The sequence below is a fragment of the Anabrus simplex genome, chromosome 7, assembly GCF_040414725.1.
Source record: "Anabrus simplex isolate iqAnaSimp1 chromosome 7, ASM4041472v1, whole genome shotgun sequence".
Classification (NCBI taxonomy): domain Eukaryota; kingdom Metazoa; phylum Arthropoda; class Insecta; order Orthoptera; family Tettigoniidae; genus Anabrus; species Anabrus simplex.
In genome coordinates this window covers 181436277-181460366 of record NC_090271.1, presented here as the reverse complement: position 1 = coordinate 181460366, position 24090 = coordinate 181436277, and the positions used below count along the sequence as shown (strand labels likewise).

The window sequence follows — 24090 nt, the reverse complement described above, 5'->3', positions numbered from 1 at the left end:
TGGCTAGGACACAGACAATCAGCTGAGTTGTACATGTTCCAAGCTTCGTAGAACACAGGTAGGGCAAAGTATGCCCCATTGGAATGATAACAACATGCAATGGCATGGAGGTATGCAGCAACACAAACTCCCCTGCTCTGAGACAAGTCACAACACAAAGCTTATTCACTATCTCATGATGTATTCCAGCGATGAGTATGTGGGTATGTTACTCATCTCCGGAGTAACTACACAGAATGCATACCAGGCACAATGCCTATATCAAGAATGCTATACTGATAGACGATAACCGATGGGCATGACATTTCAGAGTACGGAAAGACGTCTGTGGTTACTGCATACCTGGAAAGGACACGGCCTGTTCAATATCATCCCATGACGTCTGTTCACAATGAAGAGGTTGTGTTGAACGGTGTCTGGCATAACCCTCACACTAACACACAGGCCACTGCACAGGAGATGAACATCAGCTGGGCGCATGTTATGCGGATATTGCATACCTAGCAGTTTCACCCGTACCATCTGCACTTACACCAGGAGTTCCATGATCATGATTTCAAAACAGGGTGGTGTTCTGTCAATGGACCCTACAGCATGTGGACACTAATCCCGCCTTATTAGCGAGCGTCTTATTTACAGACAAAGCGCGGTTCAACAATAATGGAACCGTTAACTGACATAATATGCATTACTGGAGTGTGGATAATCCCTATTGAATACAACAGGCAGCTTTTCAGGTACCAGTACAGTAGGACTCGAAATTATGGTGTAGCATCGTGCGTGATCACATCAACGGTTCCCATTTCTTTGAGGGACCTCTGACTGGAGAACGCCACCTGAGGTTTCTCCAAAATGACCACCATTCTTGGAACTCGTTTACCGCTGCAGGATGTAGTTTGAACATCATGGAGCTCCACAGCACGCAGCGGTGGTCGTCCAGAACCATCTCCATGCGACGTATACTGATAAATGGATAGGAATGAAAGGACCTGTCCCCTGGCCCGTCAGATCACCTGATCTTATGCCCCATGAATTTTTTTCTGTAGAACCATGTAAAACAACTCGAGTATGCACAGGAGCTGAGCAATTCTCGTCACTTTAAGCAGACCCTACACGATCAATAAAACTGTCAGTACCGAAAAATAGACAGTAATACTGATCACGTGTGGACTGGAATGATGGAATGAAGGCCAATACTGAAGCAGATCCGGATTTCCTGATCTGCGAGCGTCAGTACTGTAGAGTGGTGGGGATACTGACAGTTATACTGACCGTGTGAGTGCGCTTGTCATTATTTCTGTCAGTATCAACGGAGCAGCGGTGGACGACAAATGCGTTTCTCACCAAGGCCAAGTAGAGGTGCTTGTGGAACCGTCAAGTAGGCCTATTGCAAAAGTTTATCGAGCTATATGAAAAGCTGCCAGAATAAACGTACTTAACACAATACTTTACACGTTTCCACAACTGCTGTACTGATGGAAACTGGTGACATTATAGCGGAAAACTTTAAATCTTCAAAATTTATACCAGTTGTAAGATACCTCACTGTCACCGCTAATCTCTCTGCCAATATAAATGGTCCGTTATTGGACATTATAAATTTTCCAGCTAACTCATTCCTGGTTGCCAGCGTTTCGCCCCCGTGTGCTAGGCTGGGCTCATCAGTTGGTACCTAGCACACCTACCAAGACGCTGGATAGTGCACACCGTGGAGGCCACTGCGTAGGCTAATTGTAGCCAACGGCAGTGCCAATGCACTATGAGAGACATGCCAAGCAGGCATCAATTTTTGATAATGAGACAATGTCTCTCATAGTGCATTGGCACTGCCGTTAGCTACAATTAGCCTACGCAGTGGCCTCCACGGTATGCACTATCCAGCGTCTTGGTAGGTGTGCTAGGTACCAACTGATGAGCCCAGCCTAGCACACGGGGGCGAAACGCTGGCAACCAGGAATGAGTTAGCTGGAAAATTTATAATGTCCAATAACGGACCATTTATATTGGTTTATAAATTTACTCATTCGGAACAATTATTTCTGATTCCCTATGGGAATCAACATCACATAATCTCTCTGCCACCGATAAACAGCACCGCATGTTTGTATTTTGCCTTATTACAAAAGGCTCTACCAATCTTCAAAATTTATACCAGTTGCAAGATACCTCACTGTCACCGCTAATCTCTCTGCCACCGATAAACAGCACCGCATGTTTGTATTTTGCCTTATTACAAAAGGCTCTACCATTCATAGTAATTTTGCAAAAGTACCCTCACGCATTCGGAGATAGTTCTGATAATCTTCTGCTTCGGTATATTGTGTTTCCCTCAACACTTCATATGAGAATACTCTCTCTTTTCCTAAGCCAATCTTTAACCCATCGTTTACGTTTAAAACTGCGTTTCGTGCAGTACTAATATGATAGCTACAAAATGCCTGTCTTTTACGATCCATTTTGATAGAATACCGCAATTGCATGTTATAAATCTCATTCCGTAGTGACGGTTATTGACTTTATTTGTAAAGTGAGAATGCCGCAATGGTAAGCTAGTGCACTGGTACTGACCAAAATATTGACAGCAATAATGATCGTGTAAGGTCGCTACAATATTGATGCGTACTGTCAGTAATATTGGCTCAGTATTACTGACCGTGTAGGGTCTGCTTTAGACAGCTCATCACCGAGGCATGTGGATCTATTACGCCGGAGATGTTGCAACGTGACAGGCGGTCATTACATCATCGCGTGCAGCTCTGTATCAACCACAGAGGCCATCAGTTTAAGCAGGTGCTGTGTTAAAAGACGTAGGTAACTGAAATCATGTTGGATATTTCCCAGCCTCTTCCAACCCAGCTCCATACGGTACGCTACCATACCAATGGCCCTTTTCAGGGCCAAATAAACAAATTAGTCTGTGGAACCTCTTAATTCACATCCCAGTCAAATGGCTGTAAAAGAAAATACTTGCATGGGATTTGCACCTTTGAGCACTGTCCACTATCACAACTCCCACAGTGCCCCTTCCAAGTGAGCTATTGCAAGATTTGACATGCGGCATGCAGTTTCCAGCCTATACAATACCTGCTGCTGGTCTGTGTGTGCACATCCAGTTGTAGGTACGCGGTCTTCATATCTGTGCTTGTTTTACGGGTTCCCATAATGAATTAATAGTGGCACTCACGATTCCTGCTGTCCTCCAGCCCATAAACACACATCTTGTTATATTACTCCGATTTAGGGAGAGGGACCGGAGTTTCAGAATTGTAGTAAAAGTGGTGGGATGCATAATACTAAATCGCAAGGTGCTGGTAAACCACCCTGTATATATACAGTGTCCTCCCCAGGAATGATTGTCAACCGGGTGGCAAGAATGAGTAGCGGGGCGGGGAATACAACGTAAAATATTAATATGATTAAATTTAAATTGATTCCCCTTAGGGCAATAATAATAATAATAATAATAATAATAATAATAATAATAATAATAATCCTACATCTTCAGCTATCGTATGCAAGCATTCTAATTCAATGTCATCTGGCCGCTTGTTCATCAATTTCAACAATCCTTTTTACTTTAGGCCTACTAGACGGCAGAGTAAGCCGAATCTCTCCTGGGTGTCTATGACTGAGTTTTAATGAATTTTGTCAGGTAAACAGCAAATATATCAACAGAGATCTTTCACATGCCGAGATCGTATGACATGGAGTGTCAAATGAACTTTTTTCCTCCCTTCAAAAATCTGACTAGCTCTGCCGGGTTTGAATCCGCTTGGAATTCGGAGGCAAACACTCTATCACTGATCCACAGAGGGCATTAAAAATGATATCAGACAGCTAAATATTTACTGCAAAATTGATCTATTTTAGTGTTATTTTCACGAACAAGACATAACAGAGTAGTCTGAACTTCTAGTGTTCTATTCATCATCATCATTTCCCTTTATCCATCTGTAGCCGGGTAGGGGCAAGTATGGTTCCCCTCCACTTTCTTTGGTCTTTCCATCACTCCTCCTCCAACACTGTGTCCCAGTCCAGGTTTCTTTCTATAATACTGCATTGGATTGTATCCTTCCATCTCAATCGTGGTTGTCCACGGCCTCTCCTTCCTTCCTTCCTTTTTTGGCATTCTTTCATCACTCATTCACTTTATGTACCCAAATCATCTTAGTCGGCTCTTCTCTATTCTATCATTCATTTTTTCCACTCCAATTTCTTCCCGGATTTTCTCATTCCTTATTTTGTCTCTTCTACTCTTCTGTATCATACTACTCAAGAACTTCATTTCAGCTGCCTGTATTCGACTCTCATCCTTCTTTGTCACTGTCCAAGTTTCTGCTCCATAAGTTGTTATGGGAACGTAATACATCTTGAACATAGTATCCTTTGCTTCCATAGGCACACCTTTGTCCCATAACATGTTTCTTACACTATGATAGAAACAACTTCCAGCTTGAATCCTCTTATTAACTCTTTCCGGTCTAACTGCGAGCTATGCTCGCAGCGGCCGAAATTACGTTCAGGCCGCGCTGCGGGCATAGCCCATAGTAAGGTTTGACAATTCACTAAAAATCGAGAACAAGCTATGCACGCATTCTGGCAGTTACATCATAGTTACTTCATGTATTAGTTACAAGAGTATTTAAGCAGATGGCAGTATTATATGTTTAAGTTAGAGAAGTTATGATATTTTCGATCAGCAAGCATCAGTAGATGTTGCCACTCAATGGGCTCTAAGACATGGCTTCTCGCGGCAAACATGTGCTTGACGAAAGTGATATTTTCGATACTTTATGATATATTATAAGTTTACGCGCAAATGAACATATTATTGACATATAAATTCGAAACAACTTCTTACATTTCATTATGATTAGAGTTTGTTTTACGGCCTAGCGCATGTTCCCGCGTTTCATATTTGCGTGAATACGTAAGATTGTCTACATATTAGTGAAGTTGTCTGTTTAGAAGACTGTATTTTCTCTTTCTCTTTTGTGGTAAATGGAACAATAATTTTACATTTGAGTAACTTTTGACAAAATTTATCAATTAAAATAAAATTTCATAAGAGCTCCAATTTTCATTATTGTAATTATTGCTATTACTATTGAAAAATTATTATTTTTATTTCGTGCCGATTATTTTTGTTGTTTTGTAGTTGCAACGCACATTTCACATTAGCAAAATAGGGTAAATATAACAGTATTTCAGTAAACTGTACTTGCTTATTTATCCGTCAGACCTTTCCTCCATTCGCAAAACATGGTGTAATATATGAACAATTTTAAAATCTCAAGTGATAGTTGACATGATACAAACAGCGTTTTCCAAAATTAGATGCTCAAACAAGCACAAAGAAAAAAGAATCGTTCAAATATCTCCTACAGGTACAGAGATATAATGTTTTAAAAATCCTTAAAAATGTCCAGTCCAGAACGTTTGTTAGGGATATTAAGACCCAGACTGGAATGGGTTAATCTCAATATCCAGTCGAGCATTCTCCATTAATTCACTCCCCAGGTATTTGAACGTTTCCACTACTTCGAGGGGCTTGTCTGCAAGTCTAATCTGACCTTTCCCTGTTTTCTCCCCTCTAGTCATAGCAAGAGTTTTATGCTTTTCTACACTTATTTTCAATCCACATTCTTCAATCTTCCCATTCACTATATTCAACTGTTCTTGAACCTTCCTGTTGTCTTCTTCCCAAATCACAATATCATCTGCAAATAACATCATGTTCATTTCTCTTCCTCCATAGCTGCTTTTGCTGTTCTCATGATGTCATCCATTACTATTGTAAACAGGATTGGTGATCGAACACTTCCCTGTCTCAGCCTACTAGTTATTTTGAACCAACTTGTCCTGCCAACTTGTGTTTGCACGCAACTACAACATTCCTTATACAATGCCATGATCATTTTTATTAATCCCTGTCCAATTCTTTTTTGCACTAGACTGTCCCATTCTATTGCTCGTTCATAATCATGAAACACTGGGGCTTACCACTTGGTTGCTGTGGAGTACCCTACTGGTTTGTGACATCATGAGGAATCGAATAGTCGGATGCGATTCCACACACCCCTCACGCACGACACTATGTGTGAGTCAAGCTAAACATTTAAACTCCAATGTAACTGATGCAATTATGCTGGCAATAATGAATAAACAGTTTTACAGTACATATTTACATTTTAATTTGGAGCACCCAATGACTCAAATATGTATTAATATTATGTAACTAAAACACATATCTAGGTTATGTTAACCGGGCAGTCTGTAAAAAAAACAGCAAGGCCCATTTCAAAAGTCCTAGGGAGAACACTGTATGTGTGTGTGGCAATTTCAATACTACCTTCTTTAAGAAAACCAACAACCAAGTCACATGCGACAGAAGGCAAGGGTACTCCAGACATTTCAGGGAAGAGACAGGAAAATACTTACCCTAGTTCTGTGCACTCCCAGTGGATCTACCATCAGTCTTTTTATACAGCTTGTTGTCCTCGTGGACGTCGACCAGGGTGGGGAGGATGTAAAGGAATGAACTGATCACATTAAACTGCCTAACCGGTAAAAGGTTTTTATTTTGTAAATTTACTGCTCGTTTATAATCTTCTGTTGATGAATATTTATTGCTTGTCCACTACTCTTTGACTTAGATTAAATGGTGGTTGTTTAAGCAGTGCTTTCTCTGACAACTGCTTGCATATGCCCTAAAACCTTGCCACAGAATATCATACACATTTACCCTAGATCACATATTTATCGCTATTCATAAGTAACATATTGTCTACCTATGTAAACATGCTGTAGAAAGTTCTGAAAGAAAGAACACGATCTCCTACTTCAAGATATGCGACAAAATATAAACAGCACTGGGCAACCATGCATCAATGGTAGAAAGATGACGATATCCACCGGCTAGTGACTCTCTTAATCAGTAATGGAAATAGATCACTGGATCAGGTCCAACCGGCAGACCTCTACCTTCCGCCTTCAACTCATCGTGATGTACCCCGTTTGGGCTGTGGCTGTCTAACCAGGAAAGAAAGATTTATTGCACTAAGTCTCCAACATAGCCATCCCGTGTGACCATATTTTGAAATAGAACTTCTGGGTCCATAGATACCAAACTGACGTCATACTTCTGGCTGTGTAGTTGACTCAGACCTGACTCAAAATTTTCCATACTATCAACAACTCTGTATTTCCCAATACTGTACACAATAAATTACGTACAGGATCCAATATGGAGACCTTCCAGTTTATACTCTTTACCATTTAACTAAATTATTAAACAAATAAACATAATAATGTAATGTGTTATGTTAAACATACTGTGTTGTAATAACTAAAGTGCAGGGGAGTGATATATGTACCATCATAATTTCTCCTTTCACATTTTAAAATTAAAATCTTAAATGATCAAATTCCAGAAAACAATTTATCTACAAAGTATTCTGCAAAGAATAAACCTAACTGACTCATTTGACTATTATGGTTAAAATAATCCCAGTGGAGTAAACACAAACTACAGCAAACACAAGTTACCATGATAAATGATGATACTTAAACTGAGGAAGTCAATGAATACAAGTTTAAATATAACTTACCATCATAATATACAATAGCTCCACAAAGTTTGTCTCCACGAAGCATAGGAAATAATTCTAATGCATTTTCTTTGGATAAATAATATGAGCTCTTGACAGTTTTCGAACCAGCTACAAGATCATACATCTTTATGCCAAACCAGTAGTATGGAATTTGCCACCATCTGTTACAACACAGACAGCAATCAGTTTGTTTAGAAACAATAAACAATTGAAAATTACACAGGAAGACAGATTTTGCTGCTTAGATAGTTAATACTCACGTATAAACAGGCAGCATTATAGGTAAAGGACGGGTCAAATGCGGAGCAGACTGTAACATGTTAGCTCTTTCATTAAGAGCTTCTTTCACCATCCTATACTGCTCTATATCAGCATGCATAATGGCCTTCTGCAAATAGCGGACACCTCCATGAATTAATTTGGTACTTCGGCTGCTAGTTCCAGAAGCAAAATCATCACTTTCCACAAGAGCAGTTTTCAATCCTAAAATAAAGGCATCATTATTTTCCTTGTCTATATTAAATCTTAAAGACTTATTTTATATAAAAGATTATTATACACAAGGAGAATGTTAATTCCAGAAAAGCAAAACATTTTTCTTCCCTCTCCTGTAAAATTGACTGGCAAGAAAAGGCTGACAGTATGAATGACACGTTTAAATATAACAGACTTTAAAGGCTTACAAACCCCTTGTTACAGCATCTAGTGCACAGCCAGAACCAGTGGCTCCACCACCAATTATCAGGACGTCAAAGCATTCCTTCTGAAGAGATTCAATCTGTTGATCTCGAGTAGGCAAATGTCGTTTCGCTCGGAGAACATTCTTAGGTGCAGCTGCCTGCACACGATTTATCTAGAAACAAACAATAAGAAATACTTTTCAAATACTGGATTTTTTTAGGTGGGCATGACATTGGCATACCCATTAACACAGCAAATTATGCAGGCTATGGTAACCAAAACAGACAGACTTGCTGCACAGAGGTTAGCAATCTTCTCCAGTATACATTACATCTGGTGTAGTTCAGTGTAGCGTTACTGGGCCAATTCTTTTCATACTTTTCATGAACGAATGATAAGCCTGATTCGATAAAGTCAGAAGTGCGCCTCTTTGCTGATAATGGCGTCATATACCGGGAGATAAAGACAGAGGAGGACGAACTATTGCTTCAGCAGGATTTAGATATAATTGAAAAATGGGCGCGTGAAAATCGAATGAAAATCCACATCGGGAAAAGCAAGAAATTTTGTTTCCGTAAAAGAAAAATAACAGGAAAGAAGGATTACAAACTTGGAGGGGGGGGGGGTGTTGTTGAAGTTGATAGTTGTAAGTACGTAGGTGTATTAAAAAAGACTTAAACTGGTCAAAGCAAATGGAAAATGTAGTTAAGAAATCCTGGAGATCGTACATTCTATTATGCAGAATATCAAGAAATCTAATTCTGGTGCCAAAAGTAACGCTTATAAATTTTTGGTAAGACCGATTCTCGAATATGGGTCTGCGTGCAGGGATCTGTACAGGGTAGGTTTAATAAATTCCCTAGAAAAAGTTCAAAGAAGAGCGATGCGTTTTGTTAACGGGAAAGGGAGAAATACTATTAATTGGGAAAGTCTTGACTCTAGAAGAACTAGAGCACATCTGTGTGGTCTTCATATGAGCTACACAGGAGGGGCTGCCTGGAGTAGTATTAGGAATAGGTTGGAACCTCCCTCATACTTATCGAGAAATGATCACAAGCATAAAATTAGAGCCAGAAACCAGCATATTGATGTGGGCGAGTTTCCCTTCGTAAACAGGACCATAAGGGATTGGAATAAATTACCTGCAGCGGTCTTTGATAGATTCCCTTCCGGTATCAAATCTTTTAAGAAGATCATTAGTGTTAGTGTAAAGTGAAAAGTAAAAGTTGTAAACAACGGACATTGAATTTGTGATTGTCTGCTGGATTTAGAATGTTAAAATAGTAGTATTTCTTGTAATATTTTCTCTCCATGGAATTGCTTGCTGAACTCTTGTTGTTGTAGTTAAGCATTGTTCATTTCCGGTTCTTCTTCCTCCGATCAGCCCAGTACTTCTTCGTCCTTTCAGAATGGGCTGTTTTGCATTCTAGCGACCAGGAGTTACCAGTCCGTTTTCTGCTCGTTCGATCTTGGAATCCCTTAATTTTGTTGATGACCATCCTGTACTCTTGTCTATTGTATATTGCCTCCTGTGTTATGTTCTTTTCTTCCAGGTCCTCCTTGACTCCTTTACGCTAGTTAGTTTGTGTCTTCCTGCTCTCCAACTCCAGAATTCTCTTGGCTGTTTTCTCTGCTGGCATTCTTTTAATGTGTCCATAGAAGCAAAGTCTTCTCTTTTTAAAGGATGTTGTGATTTTCTGAGTCCTTTTGTATAGTTCTTCATTTGGTCGCAGTCTAAATTCTTGTCCCATTTTCCTAGGACCTAGTATCTTCCTCAAGATTTTTCTCCCTTTTTTTCCTCAATGTTCTCTAGTAATCTTTCCTGTTCAATGGAATGCATTCGATTGCATACAAACTATCTGGCTTTATCACAGTGTTGTAATAGCTGCCTCTGTGGATCAGCGGTAGAGTGTCGGCCTCCGGATCCCAAGATAGCGGGTTCAAACCCGGCAGAGGTAGTCGGATTTTTGAAGGGCGGAAAAAAGTCCATTCAACACTCCATGTCGTACGATGTCGGCATGTAAAAGATCTCTGGTGACACATTTGGTGTTTACCCGACAAAATTCATTAAATCTCAGCCATAGACGCCCAAGAGAGTTTCGGTTTACTTGGTCTGCCATCTAGTGGGGGCCTAGAGTAAAACGGAACGTCGAAATTGACGAGCAGACAGCCAGATGGCGTCAAATTGTAATGTCTGCACACGGTAGCTGAGGCCATACGATTATTATTATTATTATTATTATTACAGTGTTGTAATGTCTGAGTTTCATAATGATTGAGATTGATTTTTTGTTATAGTCATTTCAACATAAATGATATGCTGTTTCCATCTTTCTTGCCCTGTTCTGTAATGCTATTCCTGGTAGTCCTGTTGGGGTTATCCACTCTCCTAGGTATTTAAACTTCTGCACTCTTTTAACTGTTCCATAGTTAGGGACAATAGTCTTTGTTGGGTCATTTTTGCTCTGAATCATTAGTTCTGTGTGTTTTTTTTTTTTAGTTTTTTTTTTAAAATGATACCTGAAGTCCTGCCTTTACAGCAATCTCTTAAAGCATTTCAATCTGTACCTTAGCAGTTTCTGCGTGTTCTGCCAGAATTGCCATATCATCTGCGAATGCTGGACAGTCAATTTTGATTCCAGATCTCACCAGTATTATTCCATTTTTCACCCCTAATTCTGTCAATCTCTTCCTCCACTCTCTGAACACTTTTTCAAGTATAACACTTAACAGGAGTGGTGACATTCCGTCCCTTTGTCGGACACCTGTTTCAATTTTAAACGGTTTTGACAACGTACCCATAAACTTCACTTGTGATGTGTCAGTGATAGTTTTCTTGATTAAATATGTAGTTTTTTTCATCTACTATAAATTCCTCCAAAAAGCTTATCAAGGGTGTTCTGTTGACAGAATCATGCACTTTCTTTAAGTCAACAAATACAATCACTAATTTCTTGGCTGTGAATGCATGCAGTTATAGTATGGAATTCAAATTGAAAATTTGTTCATTGCACGATCTTCCTTTCTGGAATCCTGCCTGGTATTCGCCCAGTTCTTTTTCAATTATCTCCTCAATACTATTTTGTAATGGAGACATCTTGTCAGGGTTGCAACACAGAAATGGAGTTATGAGGTCACGATGCTCAGTAATGAGCACGACGACTAATGAATGAGATAAGATCTTAGAAGCAACTGGTGGTAATAATATTCCTCTGTAATTATTAACATTTGTTCTGTCTCCTTTTTTGTGTAGTGTGTGTATTAATGTCATTTTATATCCTTTTGGGATACTCTCTGTCCGCCAAATTTCCTCAAACAGTGCTTCTAGTTGAGTCACTAGATGTTCTCCAGCATACTTCAATAACTCTGCGACTATTGAATCATCACCTGACGTCTTGTTGTTTTTAGTCCTTTTATTATTCTCCTGATTTCATCTTTGTTGGGTGGTTTTGAGTCCAGTATTTTGTTCTTGGGTTAGGTAGTGGTCAGACTCGAAGTTGGCCCCTCGGGCCACATGTAAATCTTGAATTTCCCTGGAATTTTCATACCTGATCGCAAAAGGGTCAATCTGGAATTAACTCAATAATTTGTTAGGCGATCTCCACGCTGTTTGTTTCTTTGGCATCTTCTGGAACTTGGTGGACATGATATCCAAGTTGAATTTCTCACACAACTCTATCAACCTCTTACTATTCATGTTTGTTTTGTTATGTGCTGTGAATATTCCTGTGGTTCGTGATGGTTTGTTCCTTCCAATTAGAGCATTGACGTCTCCTAGCAAAATTACAACATTTTTATCTGGATCATTTTCTATGATTTCTTGCAGGTCTTCCCAGAATTTTTCTACTTTGTCTGGATTTTGCTGGTTGTCCTTATTTATTAGTGCATGTGCATTTATCAGTGTATATTTCTTATTCTTGTTTTTGAGAGTTAGTGTTAACATCCTTGGTGAGGTAAACTTGAATTCTGTTATCTTGTCTGCCAGTGAATTGTGTACTACAAATGCTGTTCCAAACATCAAAAGACCTTTGGTGTTTTGTATTTTCTGTGCTGGTTTACCTTTATATATCCGATAGTGGTGCATTTGTGTTGTGTTCTCGTCTCTGTATCTTGTTTCTTGTATAGCTAATATTTTCAGTTGTTGTTCATCCATTACTTTAGTCGATTCTATTTGCTTTCCTATTTTCAACATTGAATTTACATTCAGTGTCCCTATGAATGTTCTGTGTCTATATTCATGACTTGTCTTAGGGATTCCAAGACCCTCCGACTGGTCTTGAGCTGCACCATGTTGCTGGGCCCCAGGATCCGAATGCCATCACGAGGATTTGAGTTAATCATTGCACCTTTTATGACTGATACTTGTTTATAGCTAGTGCTTCTAGAAATTTGCATTTCTGTCTGCTACAACTTGGTTTGCTAGACCAAGAAGGTTTCCAAGCCGCCCCTAACATGGGGAACAGATGCCCCCTACCACCACTCCACGCTGCTAATTAATAGTTCTTTTGCCTTCTCCGCCGCTGGGACTCATGAACTTCATCTGCCTTCGAAACCGTTGACTATCATTGGCAGAGTACTTTCTTGGCGGCACTCACTCATGTTGTCACCCTGCCGTCACTGGATTTATGTGATATTTCTCAGAGATTCTGGTGCCACCCATAGTCCCACCACTTCCTGGTAGCAATGCTGCTGTTGGTCCGGGACTGCTTATTCGTCAGGTTTCCCTGCTTATATCACAGCTGCCCTTCATATCTGGAGAGATGCCAACCATCTGCCACCTGTGGACTCACCTGGTCGCAGTCAGCTCTGCGTCCCATATAATAATGGGAAGGTGTTGGGTAATTATGTTTTTAACTTTACTTTATCATCACTTGTAAGCTTGTAGTAAGATCAACCTGTAGTACTGTAAGCCACAGTGTTAAGTACCAGAAATAATCAAGTTGTGTATGAAATTGTATATGATGATAATGGATTTAGAAGTTTTTCTTGTATTTTTTTTGCATGGAATTGCCTTTTGTACTCTTACTGTTGTAGTTGTTGGGTAGTTATGTTTTAACTTTACTTTTTTTTTTTTTTGCTAGGGGCTTTACGTCGCACCGACACAGATAGGTCTTATGGCGACGATTAACTTTACTTTATTGTCACTTGTAGTGTTAAGCTGGTAGTAAGATCAACCTATAGTATTGTAAGCCATAGTTGTTAAGTAGCCTTTGGTTGTAACATCATATACAACCATTAACCCAGCTCAAGGGAGACAGGGCCTCCTTCCCTGTCCTCCACTTGAGTAAGTCTTGCCTGGCACACCCACATCACGGGGTTGGGCATCCTACACTCCAGTAGGCCAGAGTGATAGGATGGAGTTCAGCCAGGGATCCAGTCCCAAGGGGTATATCACGGAACCCGTGCCCAGGGTTATGGGTGAAGACCTCAACGGCAGCGAAGGCAGAGGTGATGATTCGGTACAGCAGAGCTGGCGGAAGAGGCAACCAATCATCTGGGGGAACCCACTGCCTTGTGGGATGAGGAGGGACCCTCAAAGGCTAAGGGAATAAACCCTGAAAGAAAATCCGTCTTTACGTTAGGCCCAGCAAGCCAGTAAAGACGTCATTGTTTTATTGCTTTCAATATACGGGCAAGCCTCGGATCGAACATACTAGAAAAAGACTCCACTTCTGGCACTTCAGGAACTATTGATGACCCTGAGAAGGCTGATGCTTATCCTAAAAATGCAAGAAGATATACCGATCAAAGACATATTTAACCGGAATAGACCTTACCAAGAAACCAAACAGAGTAGGAACCCTGAATATAATTACTTTGACCAACAAGTGTGAAGAGATAGTCGATCTGATGGAAAGGAGGAAGATTCATATATAGGAATGAGTGAGACAAAATGGAAGGGGATGAAATCAAAGAAACTGAGGGAAGATTACAAGCTATACTGGCATGGTAACAAGAAGGAAACAAAGAATGGAGTTGGATTTGTGCTACATAAAAATATTGAAGCTATAACAGATATCACATATATAAATGAAAGAATGATCAAAGCCAGAGTAAAACTTGGCAGTACCAGTCTCACAATAATCCAAGTATATGCTCCGTAGACAGGATGTAATGATGACTAAAAGCAAGAGTTCCTTGAGAATTTGGAGGACCATGTACAAGAGGATAATACAAAGGTAATCCCAAAAATGAGGTCTCCTATTTTTTTTTATAAATACATAGACCTGTTTATTTCTACAATGGTTTACATCATTTTACAGCTTGAACATTTAGCTATTTTTCTACATAATCACCACTTCGGTCGATGCATTTTTGTAGACGCTGTGACAGTTTTTGTACGCCCATGTCATACCAGCTTGCTGCCATGCTGTTCAGGAAGTTGTGAACCTTATCTTTCACCTCGTCGTCGGTGCTGGCACCCATCTTGCACACACCTTCCGGTAATTTAACTTTTACATTAAAATTCTGTGAGCGGCGCTTTGGGAAACTTCAGGAACCAAAGTGTAGAGATCATCCAGGTCAATCCGCCAATCTTCATGCACGATTTGCTAAACCTTCACGGCTGTGTTGACGGAAATTGACGGTCTTCCACTACTTTGTTCGTCGTGAATTTCAGTCCGACCGCCTGCAAACTCTCTACACAACTTACAAACATTTCTGACATCCATGCACTTGGCGGTAACAACCAACAAGAGCTCCATTTTCAACGGCTGCCAAGCCAAGACTGAATGCCTCAGTGCAGCGTGCGCATGTTTATATGCGAGCGCGGGAAACACTCTTCACAATATTGTGACCAACAGCCACACGAACAGAGTTCTGTATTTATAAAAAAAATAGGAGACCTTATTTTTGGGATTACCCTCGTATTATGACAAAAGGAGATCTAAATGCCCAAGCTGGAGTAGATAGAAACAGGCTATGAAGAGGTAATGGGGCCCTATGGATATGGGGGAAGGAATGCTGAAGGCGAGAATGTCCTAGATTTCTGTGCCAGAAATAACATGATAATAAAAACACCTTCTTGAAGAAACAAGACAGCCATAAAATAACCAGATACAGCTGGGATGGAAGAACTAAAACAGTTATTGATTATGTAATAACACAGAAAAAGTAGAGAAGGCATGAAAGATGTAAAAGTTATTCCCAGTGAATGTTTAAACAGCGATCACAGGCTACTAATAGCTGACTTGAACTATAAGGTTGTGCGAACACCAAGTACACAGAAAATACCAAAAAGGAAAGATTGGAAATTGAAACATGAGGCAAATAAAAAAAGCTTTTCATGAGTTAGTAAAGGAAAAGGTACCGAAGAATGAAACACAAATTACACAGGAGGAATGGAACCTGTTTAAAACAACATTAGTGAGCTGTGCAGCAGAAGTATGTGGCAAAACAAGAGGAAGAAAGAAGAACGAGACCAGTTGGTCGAGTGAAAAAGTAAGAGAAGCTATTAAAGACCGAAATATGACAAAGAAACATGAAGATGTTGAGAAACAAAAACAAATGCAAGGTATCTTACCACAAGATAACCAAAAAATAGCCAACCTCGAACAAATATGTAAAAAAAGAAATTATTAGTGAAGAGAATTGTGAAGGAAGAGAAGGATAAGAGGACTCAAAAGGGAATCAAAAGATGTTGCAGGGAATATTGAAGAGTGGGAGATCAGACAAAGAGGATATTAAAGCAATTGAAACAAGAGGATGGAATCCTAATCCGGAATATAGAAAACATCAGAGAAGAAATGGGAAACTATTTTGACAAGTTGTTAAATGCAATGAAGAAGAGAAGCACAAAAACAATGAACCTATCAAACATGGAGAAGAACTAAAACCAATTATGTAGTATGAAACAAAAAAATGCCCTGAAACTTATGAAAGGCGGAAAATCACCAGAAGTAGATGGATTATCTGCAGATATGATCAAAGTGGCATGCATACAAGGTCTTCAGTGACTATATCGAACACTAGGAGTAATCTGAAGAGAAAATAAGACACCAGATGAATGGAAAAAAGGATTGATCATACCAGTATTCAAGAAAGGAAGCAGAAGAAAGTGTACATAGTACAGAGGAATTACCCTGATACCACACTGCCTCAAGATATTGGAAAAGATCATAACGAGGAGATAAAGAACAAGGATAGAACATCAGTTTGAAGAACAACAACACGGCTTCAGAGGCAACAGAGGAACAATAGACCTAATTTTTGCCGTTAGATAACTAATGGAAAAGTACTGGGAAAAATGGAAAGATCTGATAGTAGTTTTCCTAGATACAGAAAAAGCCTATGACAGTGTTCCAAGGAGCAAAATACGGAAATGTCTGCATAAACTAAGGGCTCCAAGTTCTCCAATTCATAAGATTCAATTGCTATATGGAAACTGTGAAAATAGTGTACAAATAGGGAATGGTAGATCTGAATGGTTCCAAAGAAAAAGAGGTGTACAACAAGGAAGTGCACTAACTCCACTATTTTTCCTTGCATTCATGGATGTCATCATTAAAGAAATTAAAGCTGCAGAACCTGGAGATTTGAATGCATTAGTGTTTGCAGATGATGTTGCCATTTGGAGAGAAACAGAGCAAGAAGTCCAAAGGAAATTAGATTGCAGGGTCAACAAATTGGAATATAAGTTAACTGTAAGAAGAAAACAGTAGCAATGAAATTGAGTAGAAGACCCATTTTTGTAACGCTACCCTTTTGTCGTAAATCACCCAGAACAAATCGAGCTGCTTTTCTTTGGATTTTTTCCAGTTCCAGTTCAGTGATAACTACTGCAGATTCCACTGCAATAGTACCATTGTGTGGATAGGTAAAGCTTTGAATTCAGAGCAATTTCTTGCCCTTCGTTCAGTCCATTACCTGCCAGGTTCTACCGTTTTTGTCGGTATCTTTGTTGTCATCATCACTATCCACACCAATGAGTATTTCACTCTAGACGCGGTGACTGGGCACTCCGCGGATGGTGATCTCATTGATCGGGAACAGTGGGCCTTCTTCCCGGGAGAACTAGGTTCTCCAGAAAGTGATCGAGCAAGAGGGCGTCGGATCCTCTCGCTCTTGCCCACCGTTTCTGTCTTTTTTTGGAGGAGAACCAGCAGATGGCTTGCTCGATTTCTTCGGGGATCCTGTGACCCCCCGACTGAGTTGGAGAAGGCTTCCTCTCCAATTTCTTAAGGGAGCTCTGTGGCTTCACCTCCTCCTCCTTCATGGTCTGGACTTTCCAGCCCTATGTGGGGAAGCCTTTATCCCCGCCCTGTTGGGGGAGGACTTCCCAGCTGAACGTTCCTGGGAAGGACCCTTCCCAGGCAACATCAACAATAACGCATGATTCAATATTTCTGCTGGTAAAACTCCAGTTTCTGTAGTGATTACATTTTGTTGTTGGCTTTGACTTTTTCAATGCATTTTCAGTACTGGTGTTCTGTACAAAACTCTGTGGCGTGATCCACACGTTTGCGACCTTTTCAGTTATTATTTATTTAGCTTATGGCTAGTACATAACTCTACATACAAATATTCAAAAATATAACAAACAATATAACACCTTAAACAATCAACCAATCTCTAAAACAGTTCATAAACTTAAATGGAGAACTCAGGATCAGCCATAGACTTAAACTTTCTCTGGGCGTCTGGATAAAATACTTGATCCAGCATTTTTATCTCCTGGATCATCTTCTCCTGCTTGAATGTGGGGCACTCCTTTGAGATTGGAGCATGCGCACACGGGTAGTTGACGCACACAGGTCACCACCTGTGCAGTAAACCCCAGCATGCTCGCACTCCCCACACATTTTGCAGGTTGTCATACCTGTACATCACAGTGAGGTGTGGCCAAACTTTTGACAGTTATAACATCTCATTGGTGCTGGAATATATGGACGAACAGTCAGATGATACATTGCTATATTTATCCATTCTGGTGTGGTCTCGGCGATGAAGATAAGGATGAAAGCACCCATATCGAGTAGCTTATCACCCACACGCCTCTTCAACCTCTTCACGTCGGTTACACCCCGACGTGCTAGGTACCGGATATCATAGTATCATCGGAAGACTTAACCAAATCCCTGTGGAATATAACTCCCTTGCAGGAGTTAAGGGTTTGGTGCTTCTCGATTTTCACCTCTACCTTTCTGAATAACTTAGCTTTAAGTAACCGTCTGGATTGTTTAGCCGTAAATGTCTTTATAAGTACGGATCCATCGCAGAGCTTGTGCATCTCGTTGACTTCACCAGCAACAATTTCTTGGATCGAATTGCTGATCATGAAAGGACACTCATCAAGAAAACTCTTACCATCAACCCTGGAAGCAACCAGGAATCGAGGAAGACGTTCATCACTTACATAATCCACTGGAAGTGGAGTATACCGCTTACATTTTTGATGCCATTTTTTGAAGGGTGCCACCCTTTGAAAAAGAAGAAAGGGAAGAGAGAGGTTCCATTTTCAGTCCCACGAGTACCCGGGATAAGAATGTCGACCTTCGACAGAGCCCTGACGTGCCAAAGGTAAGACTATATACTCCAGAGGGCGCCCGGTATCTGGAAGGGGTTGCTAATAACTACTCTCCTAGTAGCCATGCATCACCTCACCACGACCCAAAACTTGTGATTGGGTGAGGATAAAACCTCCGTACTAACCTATTCTACCCGAGGCAGAGAGGGTGGCCAAACAGGAAGAGGAATGAAATTTAAGAAGGTGAGAATAGAAGGGTAGAATAAGTGCGGCCAGTATCCAGTATTCGGGAGATAGTGCGTTTGAGCCCCACTGCCGGCAGCCCTGAAGATGGTTTTCCGTGCTTTCCCATTTTCACACCAGGCAAATGCTGGAGCTGTACCTTAATTAAGGCCACGGCCGCTTCCTTCCTACTCCCAGCCCTTTCCTGTCCCATCGTCGCCGTAAGACCTATCTGTCAAAAATATATCAGATGTAAGGCTTTTCAGGCGTTCGCTCTATTAACCAGCGTTTTCCATTCCAGACATATCTGTCTCGGTGCAACATGAAGCAAGTTGTAAAAAAAAAAAAAAGTAGAAACAGTGATGAAGAATAAAGTGCACAGACACCTCTCAGGCAACTTAGGGGACACCTTGTTAGTCTGGCCCTACACCAAGGCCAATCCAGCATGGGAAACCGAGCTGGCACAGCCCTCAGGATCAACAAGCACACAAGCCCCCACACCGACGTCAAGATCTTTGTGTCCCTAGAGGGGGTCAAGATACAGGCGTTGCAACTCTAATGCGTTCTGCCTTGTTTCTTGTAACGAACCTTGTTGCCAAGTGAGAATAATTCTAGTTTGCATTGAGACATAAGGAACATTATTTTCAAAACAATATTAAACAGATTGGAATGACGATTTCCTGAGGCGGAGTGGAACGCTTGTTCTCAGCGCTAAGATGAGCTATCCAAATACTGCCGTGGACTTGCATATTGACAAGATACATAGATCAGCATCATCATCATCATCATCATCATCATCATCATCATCATCATTTCCCTTTATCCAGTTGTAGCCAGGTAGGGGCAAATATGGTTCCTCTCAACTTTCTTCAGTCTTTCCACCATTCCTCCTCCAACACTGTGTCCCAGTCCAGGTTTCTTTCTATAATACTGTATTGGATTGTGTCCTTCCATGTCAATTGTGGTTGTCTACGGCCTCTCCTTCCTTGCATTTGCATTTCCAACACCTTTTTTGGCATTCTTTCATCACTCATTCGCTTTATGTGCCCAAACCATCTTAGTCGGCTCTTCTCTATTCTATCATTCATTTTTTCCACTCCAATTTCTTCCTGGATTTTCTCATTCCTGTGTTTTTTTGTTTTTTTTTCTCTTCTCTTCTACTCTTCTGTATCATACTCCTCAAGAACTTCATTTCAGCTGCCTGTATTCAACTCTCATCCTTCTTTGTCACTGTCCAAGTTTCTGCTCCATAAGTTATGGGTACGTAATACATCTTGTACAAACTGTAGTTTCCTTTGCTTCCATTGGCACATCTTTGTTCCATAACATGTTTCTTACACTAGGATAGAAACAGCTTCCAGCTTGAATACTCTTACTAATCTCAGCATCCAGTCCAGCATTCTCCATTAATTCCCACCCCATGTATTTGAACGTCTCCACTATTTCCAGGGGCTTGTCTGCAAGTCTAATCTGACCTTTCCCTTCTTTCTCCCCTCTAGTCATAACAAGAGTTTTATGCTATTCTACACTTATTTTCAATCCACAGTCTTTGATCTTCCCATTTACCACATCCAACTGTTCTTGAACCTTCATGTCCTCATCATCATCATCATCATCATTTCCTGTGTCCAGCTTCCCGGGTCGGGTTGTGAATCAAGGACCTCCATCGCTGCCTGTCTCTCCAACACTCTTCTCCTTTTTTAAGTACACCTTCTGGTTTTCCTCCCCTCTTCTCTATGCACTCCCACACTGAATCTGTCCACCTCTTTCAGGGTCTTCCTCGTGGTCTTTTTCCTGTTAACTTCTCTGAAAAAACATTTTTCGGCACTCTCTCTTCTCCCATTCTCATCATATGCCCATACCACGTTAGCTTTGTTGTTTCTATCCTGTCTTGAAGTTTCAAGATTCCTGTCCGTTTCCTTATCTCTTCATTTCTAATTCTTTCCTTTCTGGTCTTGCCCTCAATACCTCTTAAGAATTTCATCTCTGCTGCCTGTATTCTACTCTCCTCTCATTTTGTTTAGTGCACGATCTGGCTGTGTAGGTTAGTATGGATTCATAATAGGTTGAATATAATACTTTCTTACATTTCTTCGGGACATCTTGGTTCCACAAAATACTCCTTACACTTTGGTACAAGCTGTTTGCTTGTTGTATTCTTTTCCCAATTTCCTTGGTTATCTTTCCATCTTCTGTAATCACACTTCCCAAGTACTTGAAACTTTTAACCATTTCCAAAATTTTACCATTCAGTTTCATCTTCCTTCCTTCCCCTTGTCATCACTATTGTTTTATTTTTCTCTGTGCATACTTTCATCCCAAATTTTTCTATCTCTTGATTCCATACATCTACTTGTTTTTGCACTTCCGTTTCATCCTCACCCCATATCATCTGCAAACAACATGGCTTTTGTTAACTGTCTTCCCAATCTCTGTTTAATGTTCTTATGAATTTCATCCATGACTATGATGAATAGTATGAGGGATAATACACTTCCCAGTCGGAGACCAGTTTCAACTTTAAACCGTTTTACCTATACTAGTCTTCACACTACTAACACAATTTTTGTACATAGCTTTTATCATTTGCACTTGCACTCTGTTAACTTGTTTTTTCCTTAACGTGTCCCATACAAACTGTCTGGGCACACTATCATAAGCTTTCTAAATGTCAATAAATGTCATCACTATGTCTTTTCCAAACTCCCGTCTTATCTCCATTATATGTCTTAATGTAAAGATCAGGTTAAAGGTTGATCTGTCTTTCCTAAAACCATACTGTTCTTCTATTTCTTCTTCTAGCTTCCTTCCAATACTCTCCCAAATATCTTAGCTACATGGGCAATAAGGGTAGGTAGCAGGTAGAGACCCTCTTTGGAGGCAGCTCTACCCAGGGAGTGGCGCCGCTGCCTATGTGAGTCCCAGAGCACACTGACCCGGTGTGTAACATCTGGTATGGGTCCCAGCTCAGGGTTACGAGTGAAGACCTCAACACCATCTACGGCAGAGAGGGTGGACTTTGGTACGGTGGAGATGACAGAAGGGGCAAACTGTAGAGTCTGTACTCCAAAGGAGTGGCTACGAAAGGCGTCTGACTCCATGTTAGGGGCGGTCTAATTTGAACCTGGCAGGAGGTAATAAAATGCCTTTGGGAGTGGCGAACCCATCGTACAAACAGCCTATAAAATGAATGCAAGTAAATCGAGGCCTCGGAAAATGCTAGGGCGTCGCCCTGAAGTGACGCGCAGTTCCCAGTGCTCTGGGGGAACTGTGAGAAGTGGGCTACCAGACATCACAAGAATCGGTATCATGTCCTCTTCTCCCCAAATCACAATATCATCTGCAAATAACATGATGTTCATTTCTCTTCCTCCATAAGTTGTTTTTGCTGTTCTCATGATGTCATCCATTACTATTGTAAACAGGATTGGCGATAGAACACTTCCCTGTCTCAGCCCACTAGTTATTTTGAACCAACTTGTCCTGCCATCTTGTGTTTGCACGCAACTACAACATTCCTTGTACACTGCCATGATCATTTTTATTAATCCCTGTCCAATTCCTTTTTGCACCAGACTGACCCAAACTTTAGTCCTGTGGACACTGTCATATGCCTTTTCAATGTCAATTAATGTTATCACCATATGATTCCCATACTCCCATTGCTTTTCTATTAGTTGTCTCATAATGAAAATGGGCTCTATTGTTGACCTTCCAGTTCTGAAACCAAACTGATATTCCTGTATCTGATTTTCAATCCTCAACCTTATCCTATTTTCCAGTATCCTCTTCATTACCTCAGCAACATAGGATATCAGAGTAATTCCCCTGTAGTTCCTCAATACTTTCTTATCGCCTTCCTTGAAAATTGGGATGATTATTCCTTTTTGCCAATCATCAGGGACCTCCTTATTCTCCCAGACATCCTGAGAACTCGATATGTCCACTGCAGGCTTACAGCTCCAGCTGCCTTTATCATCTCCACTGAAATTTCATCTATTCCAGCAGTTTTTCTATTCTTCATCTTTCTTACTGCCAATTCAGTTTCATTCATTGTAATTTCTTTATCAACTAATTGCCTTTCCTGGTCATCCAATGAATGACTGTCATTAGTTCTCATGTTCAGCAACTTTTGAAAATACTCTCTCCATCTATTTCTTATTTCTTCTGGCTTTCTTAATATCATGCCGCTTTCATCCTTCACTAATCTGGTGTTTACTTGATCTCTCTTTTTGTTTCTTAAGATATCATATAGTAATTTCTTGCTGCCCTGCATATCATCTCTCAATTTCTGTGTGAATAAGGCCCAGCTTTTCCTCTTTTCTTCCTCCATTACTTTCTTGGTCAAATTCTTTGCCTCCACATATTTTCTTCTACTTTCTTCAGTCTTAGGTGTTTTCCATGCTTTCCATGCCATTTTCTTTTCCTTCACTTTAATCTTTACCCTATCATTCCACCAGTGTGTCTCTTCGTCTTTCACATTTCCTGATGTTCTAGCACATATATTTTCTGCACATCCAACCAGTGCTTCCTTAAATCTTTTCCGTTCATCTTCAACATTCCCCATCTCCGTCCTGGGTACCAAGGGTATTATTTCTCTTTGAAATTCTTCTTGTATGCTTTTCTCTTTCAACTTCCACACTATAATTCTTTTCTCTCTTCTTAATGGGGGTTTTTCAATCTTTCTCACTTTCAATTTTCCTATCACAAATCTATGATCTCCACCAAAGGCTTCTTCAGGCATGGCTGTAACATCTAAAAGGTTCTTCCAGTGTTCTTTCTCTATGATTATATAATCAATCATGGTCTTTGTTCGTCTGTCTCCCCAACCATACTTTGTAATCTTCTGACTGTTCTTCTTCCTAAACCTGGTGTTTCCAACAATCATTTGGTTCCTCATGCAGAAATCTATCAACAACTTGCCTTTTGGATTTACATTTCCAAATCTAAAGGGCCCTATAACATCTTCCTTTCCTTGTCTTTCCATTCCATTGCATTTAGATCTCCCATCAATAGCACTTCCTTATCTTCTATCTGTCTCTCCACTCCCTCTAAACAGTCCTCTAGATGTTCATCTATGCAACCCGTTTGTGGGGCGTGCAAGTGAAA

At 40.4% G+C, this 24090-nt stretch overlaps 1 protein-coding gene across 1 annotated transcript in view; it reads right to left on the bottom strand.

Moving 5' to 3' along the window:
• Gpo1 (glycerophosphate oxidase 1) overlaps positions 1-24090 on the bottom strand; it is a 155703-nt gene that overhangs the window by 118604 nt on the left and 13009 nt on the right. The window contains exons 3-5 of the mRNA XM_067151486.2: positions 8301-8466; positions 7874-8096; positions 7611-7774 (exon numbers count right to left, since the gene is read on the bottom strand). Coding sequence (XP_067007587.2) covers positions 7611-7774; positions 7874-8096; positions 8301-8466 — 553 coding nt within the window. The remainder of the gene's footprint in view (positions 1-7610; positions 7775-7873; positions 8097-8300; positions 8467-24090) is intronic.